Raw genomic sequence first — 21,210 nt, 5'->3', positions numbered from 1 at the left:
GTTGCGCAAACAACTCAAATAAGTGACTCCCTGAAACCGAAAACAAGTTTGAAGGATTCCATATTGCTCTGGCTGCAAGAGGAAAAACAGCGAAGCTCCAACTCCAGTGCGCTGGCAGTCATATTTACACCTCCTGCCAAGCGTGCTTGGCATCTCTCTGCACTTTCATGTGCTAATGCGCAAAATGACAACCCCTGACACCATTACGAGCAGCTAATGTAAAAGCTACGGGAATGGTGGTTACAGTATCGAGTGTACTACCTACCTGCCATGCATTTAGACTCTAAATATAAAGTGAATTTGATTTTTTTATATTGATGAGCTTATCTTTTCACTCACCATTTTTAGTCCTGTTTGAGTGATGTGTTTTTAAGGTTTACTAAGGCCCTTCCCACTCTTGGTTTCCAAGCCACTTGGGTGTCATGGTTTGCATGTTTTCCGGGTAAACCCTGTCTCATTTTGTGCAGCACTGGGACGGCAGTAAGACAGGACTAGGACTTCCTTGGCCTCGGGGATTGTTCACAGTGTTCTGTGTCATGGATTGCGTTGCGTATTTGGGTCTGGTGTGTCACATTGCAAACAAAGACTTTTTGAATGGAGGCTGAAGGAGCTCAAATGACCTCTTAGTCCTCAGCGATACAGTATCATTTATCTTGGGAACTTTCACTCTCTATTTCAGGCCAAAGAAGTATTTTTGTTCGATACTGTGTTTGTTTGGTTTTTTTTTCTCAGAGGATTAGCATTACTATGAGTTTGTAAAAGCTCCCCGTTTATGCAGATCTAAGCCTATGGCTAAAACATAGCTGTTCTGGATATTATGTGTCGTTATCACTAATTAAAGGAATACTCTAGCATTTTTCAACCTAATCTTTATTCCCTGCATATGTTGTGTATGTGCAATTATCATGGCCAAGAACATGGACACGCTTCCTTCTACTTAGAACAAAAGAACCGAAAACCAAATGACTCAAAATGCATTTATGATGGAAGTCTAAGGGCAGGTGTTTGAAGTCTGTTAATAAATGTATAAACTATGTATAAACTATATACAATGTTTTACCAAAGCTGTCCTTATGTTCTTATGTTAGTTTTATTAGATTTTTGATCATTACCTATGTTTTTCAAGTGGTTTTATGATATTCGTAGTTGATAAGACAAACTAAATACTGTGCACTGATAATAAAAGCACACAAATTCCTCTCTCTAAAAAGTAGTCTCATCTCAGAAAGGATGAATTCCAGCGATTTAGCATATACAAAGGTTTAGAGCTTAACTTATAAATACGTTTGACCGACGAACTCATGAGACCGAAGACATGCTTCGAATAAATGTTAACCGAAAAGGGTTTTCTTTATGATATTATATATTGCATTATTTGTGCTAGCATGCGTGAGGTGGTTCGTTGTTTGTTTTGTTTTGTTTTCAATAGAGACTACAAAGTATTTCTCTGAGTCCCGCTGCATAAGAACATCTGCTAAAGGTTATAAATGTAAATGCACCAACATCTGCTCTCAGACTTCCATTATAAGTGAGTTTGGAGTAAGTTAGTTCACCTTCTTTTCTGTAGTAATCATCTGTTTGCTACACATGCACTGGATAGAGATTAAAGCAAGGTGAACACTGGAGTATTCCTTTAATGAACTGTGTATTGTTATAGCAAATACAGTACTGTGCAAATGTTTTACGCCCCCTATTGTGCGACCGTCACAGAAGAAGCGTGGCTGGTTCTGAAAGATGCCCAGTAAAACGCACAGCTGATTTCCTTATTATACCAAAGGGTCATCGCACTAAATATTGACTTTGTTTCATTTATTACTGTTTACTGCTTTTTATAGTTTTTTTAAAATGTAGAAACATTTAATTTCGTTATTTTTGAAGGCATCTTTGCTCTACAGAATTTCATTGCATGTGCCTAAGACTTTTGCACTTGTACTGTGTATATTTCATGATTTACTATCTTGTCACAGCGAGGGGAGCAACCTGACTCCAGCGCACCACTTCCCTGACTTCCGGTTCAAAACCTATGCCCCGTTGGCCTTCCGGTACTTCAGAGAGCTGTTTGGAATCAAACCCGATGATTACCTGGTAAGTATTAGTCAGCGTTATATCACCTATTTCCACAAAAGTTGTCAAATTGTTATATTGCAGTACGAATAGTCCCTTATTACAGGCTTAAACTAGGTGTCTGGCTAATATTTAACGATAATAAAGCTTCTTGCTAACAGTTATCCCTCAGGTTACAGCTCTTAATCGCTTATCCTGTCTGGGTTTAGACTCTTAACAGACAGCCTAATTACTAAGGGATTATGAAATAATGACTAATGACTAATTTTCCCCCTTAATTATGTAGCACATTAGGTCTTTGTTTACACTGTTCAGTTTGGTCGGTGTGCTTTAGAAGTTGATTCAGTACTGTAAACTGTGGTTGATGAAGCTGAGTGATGGTCCAAATGGGATTTCAGCATCTGCAGTGCCTCTGCAGTAACCCTGCTGTAAGCGTAGGAATTTCCCTGCATTTGTGTGTGATCGAGAATCTTCTTGTACATGTGTATGCACTATATACAAGGACATGAACGTGCAAAGTGTGTGGGTGTGTGTGTGTGCATGCATTTATGTGCGTATGTCAGTGTGCAAAAATATAGGCGTATGCCTGGAGATATGTGTTTTTGTGTGTTTGTGTGTGGGTGTGGGTATGTGTGTGCTTGACAGAGCACTAACGTTAATTAGCCATACTAGCGCAGTCATCTTGGTAATCGCCTTGCTTGCTCTTTGGAATATAATCAGGCAGTAATTAGCCTCAGGGCACAGAAGAGGCTCTCAAAAGCATGTCGTTCATCGTTTCACGCGTCCTTCGTCTCCTCTTTTACAGTCACAAACCTACAGTTCTTTACCTCCTTCTTTTCCTTATGTACCATAATGGCACACACAGTCACTTTGGGCCTCTGGTTATCAGTGTTATGTAATAATGATTATATCAGTAAGATGAGGACACTCTGTGAGCAGAACATCTACTGAGGCCTAGAGACAGGATATTAAAAATCCTGGATGCATGAACAGTTTCATCCTGTCATAATTCATAGCGTCATATCCTTCACCCCCATCTTTATGCGTTTGTTTATGTAAATTTGCAATGCATTTGAATGGATAGATAATCAAGACTGAGGGGGTAGAGAGGTGAAGGAACAAGAGGAGGAGAGAGCTAAGTGTCGAAGAGAAGGACAAAACATGCAGCATGCTGACTGATATTGATTTTCCTACTATGTCAACTTTAAATGCATTCACATTGGAGAGAACACGATGTCCTGGCTCCGAAAACCTATTTACTTGAAACTCACTTATAATACAAGACAAAGGGCCGTTGTTGGGGGAAAATTGAAACTCCCAGAGTACATGGGGCAAATTCCAAACTACAACAATTACACTCTGAAGCAGTAATAGTAATATAGGATTTAGGATGAGACAGACAGAAGAGAAAGGCTTAGCAGACAGTGTTCATTTATAGTTTTATACAATTATAATTCCAATTGCTTACACGTTCACAAAGGTTTTGTGGCATTAGGTCGCTTTCACACTACCCATTTTTTCTGAAGTGTGAGGGCATGTGTTACAACTAATGCTGTGGAAAAAAGTTCTGCTGCTGGTCTTTTTTTTTGGTCATAACCGAGTCCTTTAAAAAAAGTTAAACGTTTCAGACTTTCTTGGGAGGGCGATAAGCTAGAAAAATAAACCTGGAGGACAAAGTGAAAACAACAAGTCTTGTTACTAGTTACTAAGGTGGTTTTCACACCTGGCGCGTTTGCTGCGGTCCGAATCCGAGTGCGATTGTTTCAGTCCAATTCACTCCTTGGAAAGGTACAGATTTGATTCACAAATATGGTTAACCAAACAATTTATGAAAGCATTCTACAAAAATACACATTTCATGTCAACTTTTTTATTGACCGCCCTTAGACTTTCATTATACGTTAGTTTAGAGTAAGCAGGTTTTCAGTACTTTTTACAGTATAGAAAAACGGTTAAAATTGATGTCCATGAGAGATTAAACTGAAAAGCACCAGAGTATTCCTTTAAGAGTACACATACACACACACACACACACACACACACACACACACACACGCACACACACGCACACTGACTTGCAGCAGGTCCACATGCAAATGCCTTTGTGTTTGTTCTCCGGACATAACCTCAATGCTCATTTTCATTAACCAGACACTGTGCATGTGTTTGTTTCTGTGTGTGTGTGTGTGTGTGTGTGTGTGCATGTAGACTGTGGTATAAAGTTTGTTCAGGAGTTTCATTATTGGTAGCAGTGTTTCTGGAGTTTGTTTTTCTTTCTCCTCGCCATAACGCCATGCTTTTGTGCAGTGTTCCGTCCCGTCTCGACACAGCACAACACAAAACAACACCACACAAAATGGCACGACACAAAAATCTCTTTCAATAATTCCATTTTACAATCTTTATTAAAACATTTGACTTTCAGCTCTCATCACACAAGCTGCCCTTTCAGTGGCTTAGTCAGTGAGTCTGTGTTTGCAATACTGTTGCGATTGAGGATCGAAATGTAGACGTCTTCCTGTCTGCAACTCATAGAAACCCAGATTATGGCGCAGATTTTTTGCTTTGTCACCTGTTTCGAAGTGGGTGAGGTTTGACTGGTTTGTTGTTAAACATAGCGAGATGACACATTTGAAATATTCTGTCTGTCTTCGCTTTGTCTGGGCTTCCTGGTTTTGTTATCTTAAATCTGAAAGGGTACAGTATTTACATTTACAGCATTTAGCAGACTTCCTTATCCAGAGCAACTCACAGAAGTGCTTTGTTGTATGCATTAAAAACATGTCCTTGTGGTAGTACAGATAGGTCAGGTACTAAGAATACCATCGAGCAAAAACCCTGGTAGAAAGGAGTAATGGTGTGTAACGATCGGAGAATTAATCCTTGTCTTCCGCGTACACGATATGGCCAAAAGCTTGTGGACACCTGACCATCACACTTATATGTGCTTTAGGTTTAGTTAATTTGCTGTTAATGAATACTGTAATGAATTCAGAAATGACTATGATGCTCATATTCATAAGTTGTTTATAAGTTGCACTTTTTGACTAGATAGTATACAGTTATAGAAGGGAAGTTATTTACAATCGCACTATCCAATCCGGTGTCACCCAGATCCGGAATTTATGTTTGTCTATAAAGCTGCTTTGTGATAGTGTCCATTGTTAAAAATATTATAGGGGCTTAGTGGCTAGCACGTTTGCCTCGCACCTCCAAGCTTGGGGGTTCAAATCCTGCCTCCACCTTGCATGTTCTCCCTGTGCTTCGCGGGTTTCCTCTGGGTACTCCGGTTTCCTCCCCTAGTCCAAAGGCATGCATTGTAGGCTGATTGGCATTTCAAAATTTTCCGTAGTATGTGAATGTGTGTGTGATTGTGCCCTTGGTGTCCAAGGTGTCCCTGCCTTGAGCCCAGAGATCCCTGGGGCAGGCTTCAGGCTCCCTGAGACCCTGCGTAGGAAAAGTGGTATGGAAAATGGAAATGGAGTAATTATCTCCACTTTTTTGGGAAGGCTTTCCACTAGATTTTAGAACATGACTGTGTGAATTTTCCCATTCATCCACAAGAGCATTGATGTCGGTTGAGGAGACCTGGGGCACCATCGGCATTCCCGTTTTGGCCATATAATGTGCCTTGAGGGTTGGTGTGTTCAGTCAAGCCGTGCTTGAGGCTTGAATGGGACACGGCACAGAACAGGTTTTGATACAATATGAATCTGACTCCCTTCCTCTCATACAGTACTCCATCTGCAAGGAGCCCCTGATCGAGCTGTCCAACCCCGGGGCCAGTGGCTCGCTCTTCTACCTGACCAGCGATGACGAGTTCATCATCAAAACCTTGCAGCACAAGGAAGCTGAGTTTCTGCAGAAACTGCTACCAGGATATTACATGGTGAGTCCCGATCATTTCTCCGAGTTCTACTAGTTCCTTCACTCCACACAGGTTTCCTTGCTTTCCTCTTCTCATCTCAGCTCCTAATAAGGGCTCGCTGAGTGAATGCTGTGAGGACATGCCTTCAGTAAAACAACACTGAGGCTTGTGGAGGAGAGTGATTGGACCTTTTTTAGAAATAGTCCTCCATTGTTTTTTAAGGGAATGCTCTGTGCAGTGCATTCTTTTGCCTTACAAACACAACATTTTAGTGTTCTTTGTGCAAATTGTATTTATTGTGTTGTGATTTTGTCATTTACCTCACTGGGAAAGAAACTATTCACATTAGATAAGGCAGGAAGAAGCTCCAGCATACTGTATGCATGCTTCTGCATCCTTGCTACATTACATGTGACTATAAATGCTTAAAAGTATAACCTGTCATTCATTAAAAATGAAAATTGTGTTCATTGGGTCATGTTGAAAATAATCAGTTTCTTGGTGGTAACAGTAACTCTACTTGACACCACCCCACCTATGATTACTTTATTATAACAGCACACCCTGTTGTGTTTATTCTGTACTTAAATGGTCGAGCAAGCATTACATTGAACACTCAGTCTTAACTATATCATACTTGTAGGAAACTAGGCCCTTTTTCAATATCTATTTAATGTGTGAAGGTATTTAAAATTTAAAAACATTTTAGTTTCCCTTAAACTATTGTGTATATACTGTAATATACAGCCTTCTTATATGACCACAGTCTCCACCAGCGAACTGAGAGTGCGAGCAATGCTCTGAATGTATTGAAAATAAACCTAAATTGTGTATTATACTGTTAAACAGTATATAGATAAACAGTTGCTATAACTGGAAACTGTTTGGTGGTTTCATAAACCACACGCAATCTGATTTTCTCTTTCTTATGTATTTGCACAGAACCTCAACCAGAACCCCCGGACGCTCTTGCCAAAGTTCTACGGTCTCTACTGCATGCAGTCGGGTGGAATGAACATCCGCGTGGTGGTTATGAACAACGTCCTGCCGCGCTCGTTAAAAATGCACTACAAATATGATCTCAAAGGTTCCACATACAAGCGGCGGGCCTCTCGAAAAGAACGAGAGAAGTCCTGTCCTACTTACAAGGACCTGGACTTTCAGGACCTGCATGAAGGCCTGTACTTTGACACAGAGACCTACAACGCTTTGATGAAGACCCTACAGCGTGACTGTCGGGTAGGTTCTCACTGCTACGCTGTTTACAACAAAATCTAGTCTCAGTTTGTAGAAAATACAAATTTCACCAGGACCAGTAGGATCACCCTGGTAAAATCAGCGTTCTTTGTGAGGGATACCGATCGTGGTCGTTTCAGAATTATAATCATGAAAATTATGCACTGATTCATTGGGGGGGTTTATGTGGTACATGGGATTCTGTCATAAAGGTTAGGTGTTGATTAAATGAACCCCAGCGTCAGGCACTAATCACTGTTATTGCTACTGATTGTGGTCAGCAGGAGTTAAACCAAACGTTGTGTGTACTCTTCCAAAGTTAGTTATAATCCTAAGTTCAGACACCATATTAAGGTTTATATAACGATTATGTGCTGACCTGTATGCGTAATGTATTTCATAATAATAATAATGCTGATGCAGGGCACAGCTTCTTATTTTACCAGCTTTTGTTACCTTGTGGTAAGAGGTAAAACTGACCCAGAAACCCAGATCTGAAAGGATGTTATGTAAGCAGGGTTTTTCAGATGAGGTAGATCTTGAAGATAACGTCCATCTTTCCTTTTTGCTTGTGTGAAAACAATGAGGGCTTTATTTTATTCGCTATGTAATAACTCTCTAATGGCAGACCAGCCACGTTGCGTTTACAAAAAGCACCTTATGTCAATATTTATATCCGAAAACTGTATTTATTTGGTCACTTTTTAACCTGTGACAGTTTCACAGTTTCTGACTGCTTGTTAGCAGGTGTGTGTGTATATGTGTGTGTGTGTGTGTGTGTGTGTGTGTGTTTCACTAAAAGCCTATCTCTCACAAATTTAATTGACAGCAACTACATACTAACCCTTTTCTATTTAGTGGTAATGCCTTTGATAAATTTGGATTTATGGACTGTCTCATATAGAATAGCACAGTTAACCTGCTTTTTTAGTTAAAATCTTTTTATTGGGTGATAATGGATAGATGGTCAATGCTTTAAATTCACATTGCTCTATTTAAAATATAGAGATTTTCTGAGAAACAAATCCAAGGACCATTTATGACAAAAGTCAAAGTTTTCAGCCATGATTAGAGGATAGGCCTAACCTTTAGCTGCAGAACTAGCATGCACAGCTAGCTATTGATTTAACTTTAATACAGTTAAATTGTTAATTGTTAAAAATATTTTGGATCTACCAAAATTATATCAAAGTATATAATTGTTATGTTGGACTTTTACAGAAAATGCAAGTCACGATAAATGCTGAAATGCTACTGTGAGCTAGCTTGCTAGCATTCGATTAGCTTGCTAGCTGGAAGTCCTGCTAACTTAGCTAATGAGCAAAGTCTTGGTTGATCTGATATTTTCTGACAATTTTGGCTACTGTTATGTAAATCAGGTGTATGATAACGCAAACCGAGACCTATAGTGAAATTTCTCTCATGTTTACCTGTACTTGGGATTCTGTCATAAAGGTTAGGTGTTTAAATGATTAACTCAACCCTAGCGTCAGGGACTGTTATTGCCGTTCAGCAGGAGTTGAACCAAACGCTGTGTGTCCTCTTCAACATTTAGTCATAATCCTAAGTTCAGACACCATATTAAGGTTTATAACAATTATATAATTAACTAGTTCAACTCACAAATGCCATTATTGATGGAAGTAGAATGTGGTTATTTTCAGAGAATATAAATTAATGTATATTCATAGGCCCTGGCATATTTAGTGAAGGTAAAGTGTAATGTAGAGATTTTAATAGTTCATATTACATTCATTTATTGTATATTACAAAACACAATAAACAGTTGTTCAATCTATCTAAATTGTTTGCCTTTAAAAATGACATATTTTGGGGCACTCTAACACTTGGTAGAATGAAACTCATCAGTGTTGCCGGTTTTTGTTTGCATGATGTGACGTATCATGTTGAACAATCTGCTTTTGTTTAAACAGTTCTAGAGAAGTAAATGAAAGTGAAAGGAAGCAGATGAATATCTGTTTGTAAAATTAATTGTATTTGTCTTAAAGATAGAAACGCTGAATAAGGAACTCCTGACTCAAAGGTTTGTTTGTCATCCGTGATATTTATTTCCAAGAACATTGTTACTCCCTTTTTTTTTCTTTTTTTTTTTTGTTTGTTAAACCTTGAGGCAGTTAGATGGGTGTCTGCCCTGCCCATGCACTGAAAGGAAAATACTTTCAGGCATGTTGGTTTGTTATTGTGCAACATAATGGAGCATAGAGTCAAAAAAAAAAATGGCTTGGTTTTGTAAAAGTTTACATTTTTACAAGTATCTGTGCCCCAAAGCTGAGATCTTATCATGATAAGATAAGATAAATGACTCATATAGACTTCTTCTGCACATCACAGGAGCTTATTGACAGACTCCAAGTGGGCTGAGGAGGTGAACTATCTGTTTACTTAAGAGAGATAGGATTCGGGACATGATGGCAGTCCAAGTTCCTTAATTATCTGATATGGGAATGTTCATCCAAAACAGCAAAGGCAGTGCTTGAAAATTCTTCGCTGTTACATTCCTTTCTATTTCAGACCTTCAGACCTTTGACGTCATACATGATGCAGTTTTTTCCATTAGATAACATAGACAAAACAATGCTTACAGATAGAGCAGTGTTTTCTGTTTGGGGCTGGGTAATTGCTTTATTGCTATTATATTTATGAACCCTTAACAGGATTCTTTGGCCTTTGACCCTTGTTATGACCCCTCCCACTTTTTCCTATTCACCGAAATGCAGTTTAAACACTAGTTTGGTGTGTACACGTGTTTATTTTGCCCATCCTACACATGGAATGTGCTGATTATTCAACAATTATTATTGAGGACATGCAAATGGACTATGAGGAAATATTAGTGAAGCAAATTGTTGAAGTTGAGGCACAATATATATATATATATATATATATATATATATATATATATATATATATATATATATATATATATATATATACAAATCGAAATATATCAATATGCCTTAAATCAGTTTAATGAGTTTCTTGTTAATCCTTTCAAAAACCATTCACAATCTTATGACGTTAACCTGCTAAACTCTAGACTTAGATTCTTCTCTTGTTCAACTACATAGCTTTTCCTATTAGTTTCGCTGTAGGTCCTGAGTAATTCATAATAGATACTGATTATGCGTCAACTAAATAATAAACTGGAAGCATGACGTCTTGGTTAATATGACCTAAGCAAGTTTATAAGACTTTCTGTAAAGCTACTTTGTGACTATGTCCATTGTTAAAAGTGCTATACCAATAAAATTTAATTGAATTAAATTGAATTGAACTTTAGAGTTATCTGACCCATTACAACGCTTTATAAGGCCTAGTGAAGTGACTTCCAATACTGCAGGGTTGAAACAGGATATCATGACATAATCAAGCAACTGCTTGAATTTCCTCATGTGAAATCATTTTGTGTAACAAAGCAACTATGTTGGTTAATCGTTTTTCTGTGGCTGATTTGTGAATCTGCTCTTCATGAAGCATTGGGTATTTTCCAGTAAAGTCCTCCACTTCTTGTTTATCTACCAACATTTATCTACCACAATGCTTTCAAAGCATTTCCTTTCTGAAGGCGTAAGGGACCATACCTGTTCTTTTAGTCTCTACAAGTTCCACGTATAATGATCAGTTTCTCTGAAGCCCCAAGTATTTCACTTTTCTTGGTAAAACTAGTTTTTTTGCCCTCTGTCTGTCCTGGGCAGGAAGGCGCTAACAGGATCAGCACTAATGCGAGTCACAAGGAGGAGAAGCATAACCTTTACTGTCCCAATGACTGTGGGAACTTGTTTTTGTGAATATGTGAAGAAAGACAGGTTAGGCTTAAAGTAACAGTAGTTCCAGCTGCAGTGAAAATCAACCCCCCACCCCCACCCCCCCCTGACACACACACATTATTTAACAAATAAAAATGTGTAATCATTGACAGGGTAAAGTGTTCTATAAGGAGTTGTTTAGTTAACATTTATGGAAGGAGTGTGTGGAGGTCAGAGGAGTTGCGATTTCTCTGAAACATGACAAGCTACATTTTTGTCTTACTGGAATCAAGGGAAAGAAAAAAGGGAGTGGTATGGGAATTATAGCTGTTATAACATAAGTGCTAAAAGTAACTAACTTGTCTCATGGACATTCCACAGCATTAAATGTATCTATAAACTGATAAAAAAAAAAGTACTAGTCATTCTTTAATTAATAAAAATATAATTTCTGTCCGATTCCTGTGGTATAAGATAACATTTTATTGATCCCAAGGGGAAATTAGAGAAAGAGGACATTTTAGACATGCTGTTATTGGTAAATAATCAACAATTATCAATAATCAAGCCAACTAATAGAATACACCACCCTGTTATTGATTATTTTCCTATTACTGCATGCCTTGTTGTGTTATATTCTGTATGTAGTTACTGAATAGCATGCTTTGAGATGAATAACTGAATGATTTCCACCGATTTCCCTCTATATGTCTCCTATAGGTCTTGCTGACAGTATGTACTGTACTGTAGCTGGCTATCAAGTTTTCCAGCTGAAAATCATGACATCATGCACATGCACATGATAAATATTCTTAGCCCCAATGTCAAAGCTCACATGTTTATACATACAGATACTCGTTATAGCGCACAGCCATGTTTCTCATGGTGCTTTACATCTCTGTTTCAAAGTACTATAACAGCATGATTATCACAACACACACTTTATGTAACGGTTAAGAGGAACTGTGTTGCTTTCGGGAACTCTCAGCCCAGAATGGTTCTTGTGTAAGCACTGGAAGGTCACACACTCTTTAGTTGTCATTGCTATGCTTTCCTGTGAACTGTGAGGTGATGTGTTGCTGAAGTGTGCTCTAAGCAGAAATCATGCTGTGTCCCTGAGTAAGCATGTCACACCCCTCCTCCTCCTCCCAGAAAGCTTCACTGCCCCATCCATTTTTTAAACTGTATAAAAATGTCATGTGTGAATGAATGCGCTGTGAATGCCGTTTCTGAATAAACTGGTTATGCTGTATGTACCCTAAACTCGGTTGAAAATCTCCTTTTGCATGCATGCTATATGTAATCTGAGTCAAATGTATATGCATATGAAGAGCAACATTATTTACTGTCACTGACTACGTTTACATGGACAGCAGTAATCTAATTATTGACCTTATTCTGAATAAGACAATATTCTGATTAAGGTGTTTACATGAGTCGCTTTTAGAGTGCTCCTTTCATCTTCCCGTTTACATGTTATACAACATAGTACGATTAACGGCACACGTCATTACGTCACCACGCCACGCCATCCGACGTTCCCTCCAGAATTTCACGTATCGACATACAGTTGGTCTTCGTCCTTGATACCGTATTCAGTTTTGGGTGTTTTTATTTTTAATTTTTACGAAAGCTTCAAGTGCAGTTAATTATTTGTCATGCTGTACGTGCAAATAGACGAATTGGGCTGCGTCCCAAAACGCGTGCTTACCTACTATATAGTAGCTGAGATACATGTATTTCACCTACTATATAGCAGGTAAGTACGCGGTTTCGGAGGCAGCCGTGCTCTCTTGTTTGCAAGGCATGCCATTTCTCAACGGCAACCATATGAGTCCTGTCAGAGTGTAACTATTAACTCCCTTTGATTCAGCATTTTAGCTCAGTTTTCACTGACAGTTGTGTGAGTCTTGTCAGAACCTAATGAGTATCTAACATTAATTCAGCAAGTTAGCTTGGTTTTCAATGACAATCTTAAAATGCCTGTCAGAGAGCAACGCGTAACTCACGTTGTTTCAGCATGTTAGCTCAGTGTTCACTGACAATCGTGTGAGTTCTCTCAGAGTGTAACAAGTTGCTAACATTAACTTAGCATGTTACCTCAGTCGTCACTGACAATTATGTGAGTCCAGTCAAAATGTAACATGTAGCAAACATTAGTTCAGGCTTTAGTTCACTACACCATTTTTATTTTTATTATTTTTTTTACAGCCACCTTGGTTTTACAGAATTTTACAAAGTTCTTCTATTTAACGGATTATTATAGCAACCGACCACAATTTAATGACAGTGTCAACAATAGATTTGGATTTAAGGCCTTAGGTAGAATAGTATGAATATCCTTGCCTTAATCTTTGGCAAATAAAATGAAGTATTATTTACTATAAAGTCCTGACACACACCCTGATTCAAGGTTCATGGCCACCACAGATGGCATGCAAAGCAGCATGGTCCTATTCAAAAGACCGGAACATGAAGGCCATGCAAAGTAGATATTAGCCCTTCTCACCAGGATCCTACATCTAGTATTACTCAGTTCGTAGTGCAGTGGAAAATATCGAAGCTGTACCATGGAACATCCCACTGTTACCACGGTAAAATGTGGGTGCTAGCCACTAAACATTCTCTGCCTATTGTGCGTCACATACAGAAAACGTAGAAAGTGGCTTTGGTTGGTGTGTGTTTTGCAAAATGGCTGGTTTTGTACATTTTCACTCAGCTGTATGACTACACAAAATCTCCAGCATGCCATAATAGTGAAGGTCTCTTAAACATCTAATACTACTTGTACACAGGTTTTGCTTTAGATTACCTATTTAATACCTGTGTAGTTACACATAAACTATACAGAGAACTATACTATAACTACAATGGATGTTTGCACTGTTATAGATAAAAGTACATAAGTGTGTCTTGACAATTGAGGATGTAACTCGAAATGAGTAGACTATTTGGAAATGAACAGATAGTGTATCCTAAAAAAATACAAACACAGATAGGAATAAAAGGTGTAGTCTTAAGGGTTTTTTATTATAATTTTTTAGTAAGATTGCCAGAAAGGTTTGAATGGCCTCTGGTTGAGCACAGAGGTCTACATCAGGACTGGGAACCAAAAAAATAACTATTTGAACAGTGCAATCAGGATTAAAAACAATTCACACTTTTCTAGCTAAAATTATAAACTCGAGTGATGTAGCTGAGGTTGAGGAACTGTCAGAGCCAGAATTCACACGACATGCTGCCATTACTGGCATTTCTGGCATTTCTACCTCTGGCTCCACCGATGCCCCCCCCTTCTTGATTGCACATGCTCATCTTTTATAGTAGCGTAATTGCTTTAGATAGCACTGAGAACTCTCAGCAATGTTGATGTTCCGGTCACACCGGTAATTACATTACTAGGTAATATATTTCCGTGATGGTGGATTAGGCACTGTGATTATTTACTCATTTATTTTCTCAGTTTAATTCCACTGAGTCATTTATGGAGGTGCACCCTGCGGGTTTTCCCTACACGTGATAACTATTTCTTCAAAGTAGTGCCTAAAGGAGTTTTTTTCCCTGGTTCCTATTACAGAGTTTTAATATATTGTTCATATCTACATGACATTTTAAGATTCCAGACAATTTAGTGATCGGACAAAAATAAAGCCGTGTCAAAACTGTGCCCTTTCACATTTTTGTTCGCTTAGCAGGATTATCTAAACATTTGTTCATGTGAAAAGCTTCCTAGAGAGAGTGCTTTAGTCCGGAAGGAGGTCAATGTATTCTCTTTATTAACGCATAAATCAGGCCAAATAAACAGACGTCATATGCTTTGTATCTCAGTGTCTTTGAGACGGATATTCATATCCAGAAACAAACTTGGTGCACTCTGAGTGCGTACACAGTGCGTACACAGTGTAAATCCCAGGTCAAACAATGGTCTTGTTTGACCTGGGATTTATAGCAAGGAAATGTCTTGCTTCCCTGGCTGGTTGTTTTAGTTTTTCTCTCCCCTTAGTTTTTGCTGATCTCACTGCTGAGAAACACACATTTGACACCCTCAGCATATTATTTTAGCCATGACAGAGTGCCGCTTATGGCTGCCTCTTCCAGAATATTGAGTGGCTGCTTCTGCCAGAAAATTGAGTGGATGCTTCATGCAGAGCTACTTTTGTGGATTAAAGTGCTCGGAAATGTCTGATAATCTTCTTATGTGTTTGCTGCCAATAAGGCCTAATATCAAAGACCTACATCTGGTCTTGTGTGTTGTTTATTAGTAGTAATTAGTCAAGGGGCATTGTGGTGAACATATGTGTGTGTGTGTGTGTGTGTGTGTGTGTGTGTGTGTGTGTATACAGGTATTGGAGAGCTTTAAGATCATGGATTACAGTTTGCTCCTGGGCATACACGTGCTGGATACACAGAACCACAGAGAGGCAGATGGAAGTGGAGGAGACGGCAGGCGTCCTGTAGGACAGCGGGTCCTCTACTCCACCGCCATGGAGTCCATCCAGGGGGGCGGCAAGGCGGCGGAGGCCGTAACCACAGACGCCACGTGAGTCTCTGAAAAGACACTATACCAATTTAACAAGCTTAATTTACTTATATCATGGACTGAGGCACTCATGAAAGCTCATAACTCCCTTAGCTTTCCATTATAAGTGAATTCTGATTAACCAGGTTTTCTGGTCATTTCCTAGCCTGTCATAGTAACTTTCATAAGTGTTAAGCTCCGACCACTTGGCACAATCATGTGTTGTCATATATAAGATAAAATAAGATAAGATGTACTTTTACTGATCCCCCGTAGAGGAAATTCAAACCTCCCTGAAAGCTTGTGTCCTGCTACGTATAAATATCAATGACATGTAACGGTTTCCTTTACAAAGCTTATAAAGCACACTTACTAGAGTGGAAATACATGACATCACATTTATTTTTAAACTTGTTTTTCTCACAATCACTCTTTTACTCCAGACCAATCATCTCTGTTTCTAGAGGGCCTGCGTTCAGGAAATGTCACATGCTCATTCCGATCCCCCTTTAGAAAATTACGGAGGACTTGCTCAAAATGTTGGATAACTGTTGGATTTTGTGATCGATTTTACACTGAAAATGGCATAAAGAAAACAATGTTTATAGCAGCACATGGTATTTTCTTTCTTAAACAATAAATAAATGGCATTCTAACACATAAACGTCTTTCTCTGACGAGTGTGTTCATAGTGAAATGAGCATTTTAATTCTAATATCATCCACAGACTAGGTATTTTGGTTTATAAAATGTGCAAATGTATGCATATTTAATTAGATGAGGCTTCATTTGCCTAAGAAACGCACTTTTGATTTTGAAATTTTGATTTGACTATCAGGTGCATGGTGGCTTAGTGGTTAGCACGTTGCCCTGTGTGTGCGGAGTTTGCATGTTCTCCCCGTGCTGCCAGTTACTCCGGTTTACTCCCCCAGTTCAAAGACATGGTAGGCTCTCTGTAGTGTGTGAATGGGTGTGTGAATGTGTGTGATTGTGCCCTGCGATGGATTGGCACCCCATCTAGGGTGTACCCCACCCGATGCTCCCTTGGATAGGTTCCAGGTTCCCGGCAACCCAGTAGGATAAGCTGAATAGAATATCTAAAATACCCTATTCACCTGTGGTATCTTGCGTTAACTGTTTTAACAATAACATACCGATGTATTGTTTCTGCAGAATGGGAGGCATCCCAGCCAGAACCAACAGGGGCGAGAAACTGCTGATTTTTCTGGGCATAATCGACATCCTGCAGTCGTACAGGTAAGACACAGTGTCCTGTGCTGCACTTAAACACTGTCTGCCTGTTTAACAGCCAAAAATCAGCCAAAATAGCACTGCACTTTATTACAATTAATAAAAAAGCACAGTACGTCCTGGTAGGAAAATATAATGAATATGTGAAAGCCCCTGCAGTAGCAATAACCATGACACCCTGCTATATTCAGGGCTTTCTTTGGAATGAATAAAGCATTCAGAATTATAGTGTGTCCCTCATATGCACCCTCTAGCTATACTTACTGCATTCCAAGTCCGCATAAATTTTGGATTGGTTGACTGATATATACTGTACTATGTTACGGTACATACTACCACAGCAGTGTAGGAGGTTTAATTAATTTTCCATAACAGCAGCTCTGACAATAATTCCAGCTGCAAGGTCTATATTAATACATTATGGTTTCTATGGGAACAGCTCACACAGGGACTTGTATAGTGGATGCTCCACACAAAACAAACAAACAAACATGTAATTGTTGATATGGTGACAGTTTCTGTATGGAGACATTTATTTAACACTTTTTGCTCTGACTCTCCAGTCAGAGGTAAAACCACAACTTTATGTGTTCTGACATGGGAGAGTCATATTAACTTAAAGAGAGTGAGAAAAAAAAGAATCTGGTGAAGAAACGGCTGTTTATCGCTGATATAACGTAAGCGATGACAGGAACTTGTTTAGTGGTCATCCGCTACATTAGATGTAACTATAAATGGATATAAAGTATGATGTATTCTCCTTTAATAATAAGAAATTGTAATATTCGCCAAGTTGCTGTGGTATGAGAGGAATAAAACACTTCAGGGCATGCTGTTATTGGAAAATATTCAACGTCAGGGTGGCAACAGTAAATGTCAGGCCACATTGCACCACCCTGTTGTTGATTATTTTCCTATAATAGCACACCCCATTTTGTTTTATTATACTTTCCGACTGTCCTTACGTGACATTGCTGATGACTCAGTATTTACCCACTGGGTGTATGCAGCTCAGAAAGAAGTGCTTGTTTTTCTAATATTTTACATAAGCGCTTTCTGTGCCAAACCAAGCTCTCTCTGGTCTTTTTCCACTAAGGTTTATCAAGAAGCTGGAGCACTCTTGGAAAGCGCTTGTCTATGATGGTGTAAGTTGATAGATTGCAGATCAGCCTGTCTTTATGAACAGACCTTCTCATTGATGCTCTATTATGAAATCAGCGATCCTGATCAAATCTCTTTCCTTTTCATATCCATAGGATACGGTGTCTGTCCACAGGCCGAGCTTCTATGCAAACAGGTTTCTCAAATTCATGAGCACCAGAGTCTTCCGGAAAATTCAGAGTGAGTGTCTGGGGAGTGTTTCTGTAAAATTCCTGTAGCACAGTTTTAGTTTTAGAGCTGTTTCACTTAATTTGTTTAAAAATGGCATGGCTCACTCCACTGCATTAAGACAGTGCCAAAAATGTTACACTTGCTTGTAATTTGCATAAATAATCACCTAAAGTGTCAATAACACATGCAAGTGATTATTTATTTATTTATTTTTTTACTTGAAGCATTCTGTTTTGGAAATGTGAACCCTTTTAAACTTTCTTCTGAGAAGGAAGTTGACTGAAGGAAGTTACAACAAAAATAATAAGCGCATTCTCAGTCTAACACTTACATTCTCACTTTCGCTACTGTAACGTGACTCATATATATGAGTGGTGGACTGGCAAAACCATTCACATGGTGAAATTTTGACATTTTCTACTATATGTACTTCTGAAAACCAAAATATGTCAGATGTCGCTGTGGTTTAATTCTGACAAACAGGCAGAAAAGACCAAAAAAATGTGTTTTGGGCAAAAATTGGGTTTATGTGCGTGTAATGTGTAGTAGATTGACACCTAAGTTTAGAAAACCATAAATATATTCAATCAGAAGGGCATTATCGGTAAACCCTAGCAGCCAATTTCTCATAAAACTCTTCAACTAAGATCATTGGTTTTTTCAAGGATAAAGACTGATCACACAAAATGTGTTGATGTAATTTAGTGTTAATGTTTAAGCAGGGAGGGCATGGTGGCTTAGTGGTTAGCACAATCACCTCACACCTCCAGGGTTGAGGGTTCGAGGGCTCAATTCCCATTGTGACCCTGTATGTGCGGAGTTTGCATGTTCACCCTGTGCTTCCGAGGTTTCCTCCGGTTTCCTCTCCCATTCCAAAGACATGCATGGTAGGCTTATTGGCATGTCCAAAAATGTCCATAGTGTATGAATGGGCATGTGAATGTGTGTGTGATTGTGCCCTATGATGGCTTGGCACCCCGTCCAGGGTGTCCCCCGCCTTGTGCCCCGTGCCACCTGGGATAGGCTCCAGGTTCTCATCGAGCCAGTAAGGATAAGCGGTACAGAAAATGGTTGGACGGATGGATTTTTAAAAGCACCTTCACTTTACAGAATTCCCATATATGTCCTAATGCTGTTGCATGGTACTGTTTATTAAACACCGAAGCTTACAGGCACACTGGCACAACTTTAATATCTCCCACAGCTTTGCTATACTTTCTCAAATAGTTCTTGTTAAACCTGCAGCATATGTAAATATAACTAAAGAACTTTACTAGCTTCATTTTCCGTGCTAATATTAGCTTCATTTCCATGTGCTGTTTTGTGCGACACGTGATAAAAGATGAAGGATTGTTTTGAAGATTGTGAAATTAATTTGGAACTGCAACTTTGGGAGCATTATTAATGAAAATGAATATTGTTTCTCTCTTTATTTCCCTTGTATTCTCTTTCCCTCATGACCCCTTTCCACTTTTCTGTTTTTATCAGCAAACCGGTATTCTCCCACTAAGAGAGTGCGTAACTCCATAGTCCCGATGAAATCGTCCTCTCAGGAGCTGCTGTCCCCTCAGAGGGAGGAGAGAGCGGAGGATAGGGCTGAGAGACTGGTGGCAGCCCGCAGTCTTGCGAGTCTGGATGGGCAAAGTGAGCAAACTCATCACCGTGAATATATATATATACCACTAATGGGCTCGTTTATTATTGCACCATTCTAATACCATTCTAATACCCAGTTTTGGTATCCAGTTGATACCAACAAAAAGTGGTGGATCAGATATCGGAGAAAACATTTCGCATATCAGATCCTGTAACACATGGCAAAAACAAAAATATTTGAATTGGATTTGGAAAAGAAATGTATTTTTTGGAACTGGAAATTCATTTAAAGAGAATGAACTGTTTGTCTTTTGTTTTTTATTATATTTACAATGTAAGTGATTTATGTGTGAAAGCTTAACTGTGAAGTGCTTCGGTTAAAAAAAACAAACAATGTTTTAAAGCTTAGTAGTTTAAAAAAAAAGCAATATCAGATGGGTATCAGTATCAGCTGATACTCAAGGTTTCACTATTGGAATTGGGGGGAAAAAGTGGTATTGTGCCATCACTATTCTGTGGTAAATCCAGTGATAATGCTCTTAAAATAGGCCTGTCATAGGCTGTCTTTGGCTGTGCTTTTTCTGATTTTAAATCCAAAACATAAGGTTGGTATTGATAGTAAATTGGAACGCTGTTTCTGGTGCTGTTGCTGTATCTTGGATAATATGAAAGAACAATTTCCTGCCATTCAATGCACAAAACTGCTGCAATATAACCAAACAGGCTCAAAAGAAGAACTCTAAACTCCACACCCCTTAATATGACCTTTGCACTTTCAGCCCAGCCTACACGGTATATTGAGTTTGCATGTAGTGTTGCTCATTGAAGCCATTAATGTCTTCCACAGCATGTTCAGAGCCAAGGTTAATAAAAATGTGCTAACATAAGTCTTATGTGGATGAGGCACAGTTTTTTTTTTTTAATAATATATGGCTTAGTGAGTTTTATGACTAAGACGGTCATACAGTATAGCAGCAGTAATAAACAAGAAAATGGAAAACAATTTAAAACAATAATTTTTTTTATAGAGATAATCAGAAAAAAAGCTGGAATTTTAACTATAAAAGTAAAATCTGGACAGTTCAGAATAGGCATTTTGAGATTTCATGACATTGTTTATTTATTGCAATGTGATTTTTGTATGTTATCAAAGTAGTTTAGATAAAACTTAATGTGAACTTTTGGAATGAATTTGTGAATGGAATTTCATGGAGCAGAGTTTCTGTTAATCCATTATTTAGTCAGTTGGTTAGTTAGTTAGTTAGCTAGTTAGTTGGTTGGTTAAGTAGTTAGTTTGTCAATTTGTCTGTTTGTTTGTTTGCTTGTTAATGTCATATAAGAGAAGGCTGAGACGGATGCAGTTGCAGTTAAGCGTCTTTTAATGAAAAGCAGGCAGACAAATCCAAAACGAATGATCAAGGTCAGAAACAGGCTTAGGTCAGGCGATCAGCAAACAGAATACAGTATACTAGGTAAGGACAGAGCACCAAAACCAGGAGACAAAGTCAGGATCAGAACCAGAGTAGTAATAGCAGGCAATATCAGGCTTGGTAACATCAGCTGCACAAACAAACTGA

The 21,210-nt window shown here is 38.7% G+C and overlaps 1 protein-coding gene across 2 annotated transcripts in view; it reads left to right on the top strand.

Moving 5' to 3' along the window:
• Positions 1–21,210, top strand: part of pip5k1bb (phosphatidylinositol-4-phosphate 5-kinase, type I, beta b) — a 50,238-nt gene that overhangs the window by 22,488 nt on the left and 6,540 nt on the right. For both annotated transcript variants that reach the window (XM_053625539.1, XM_053625541.1), the window contains 8 exons: positions 1,968–2,085; positions 5,801–5,953; positions 6,875–7,171; positions 15,279–15,475; positions 16,628–16,711; positions 17,802–17,850; positions 17,962–18,046; positions 19,526–19,681. In XM_053625539.1, the coding sequence (XP_053481514.1) occupies positions 1,968–2,085; positions 5,801–5,953; positions 6,875–7,171; positions 15,279–15,475; positions 16,628–16,711; positions 17,802–17,850; positions 17,962–18,046; positions 19,526–19,681 (1,139 nt within the window). The remainder of the gene's footprint in view (positions 1–1,967; positions 2,086–5,800; positions 5,954–6,874; positions 7,172–15,278; positions 15,476–16,627; positions 16,712–17,801; positions 17,851–17,961; positions 18,047–19,525; positions 19,682–21,210) is intronic.

The sequence above is a fragment of the Ictalurus furcatus genome, chromosome 5 (genome assembly GCF_023375685.1).
Source record: "Ictalurus furcatus strain D&B chromosome 5, Billie_1.0, whole genome shotgun sequence".
Lineage (NCBI taxonomy): Eukaryota > Metazoa > Chordata > Actinopteri > Siluriformes > Ictaluridae > Ictalurus > Ictalurus furcatus.
Note: the sequence above shows the minus strand (reverse complement) of the source record. Positions and strands in the feature narration are given on the sequence as shown.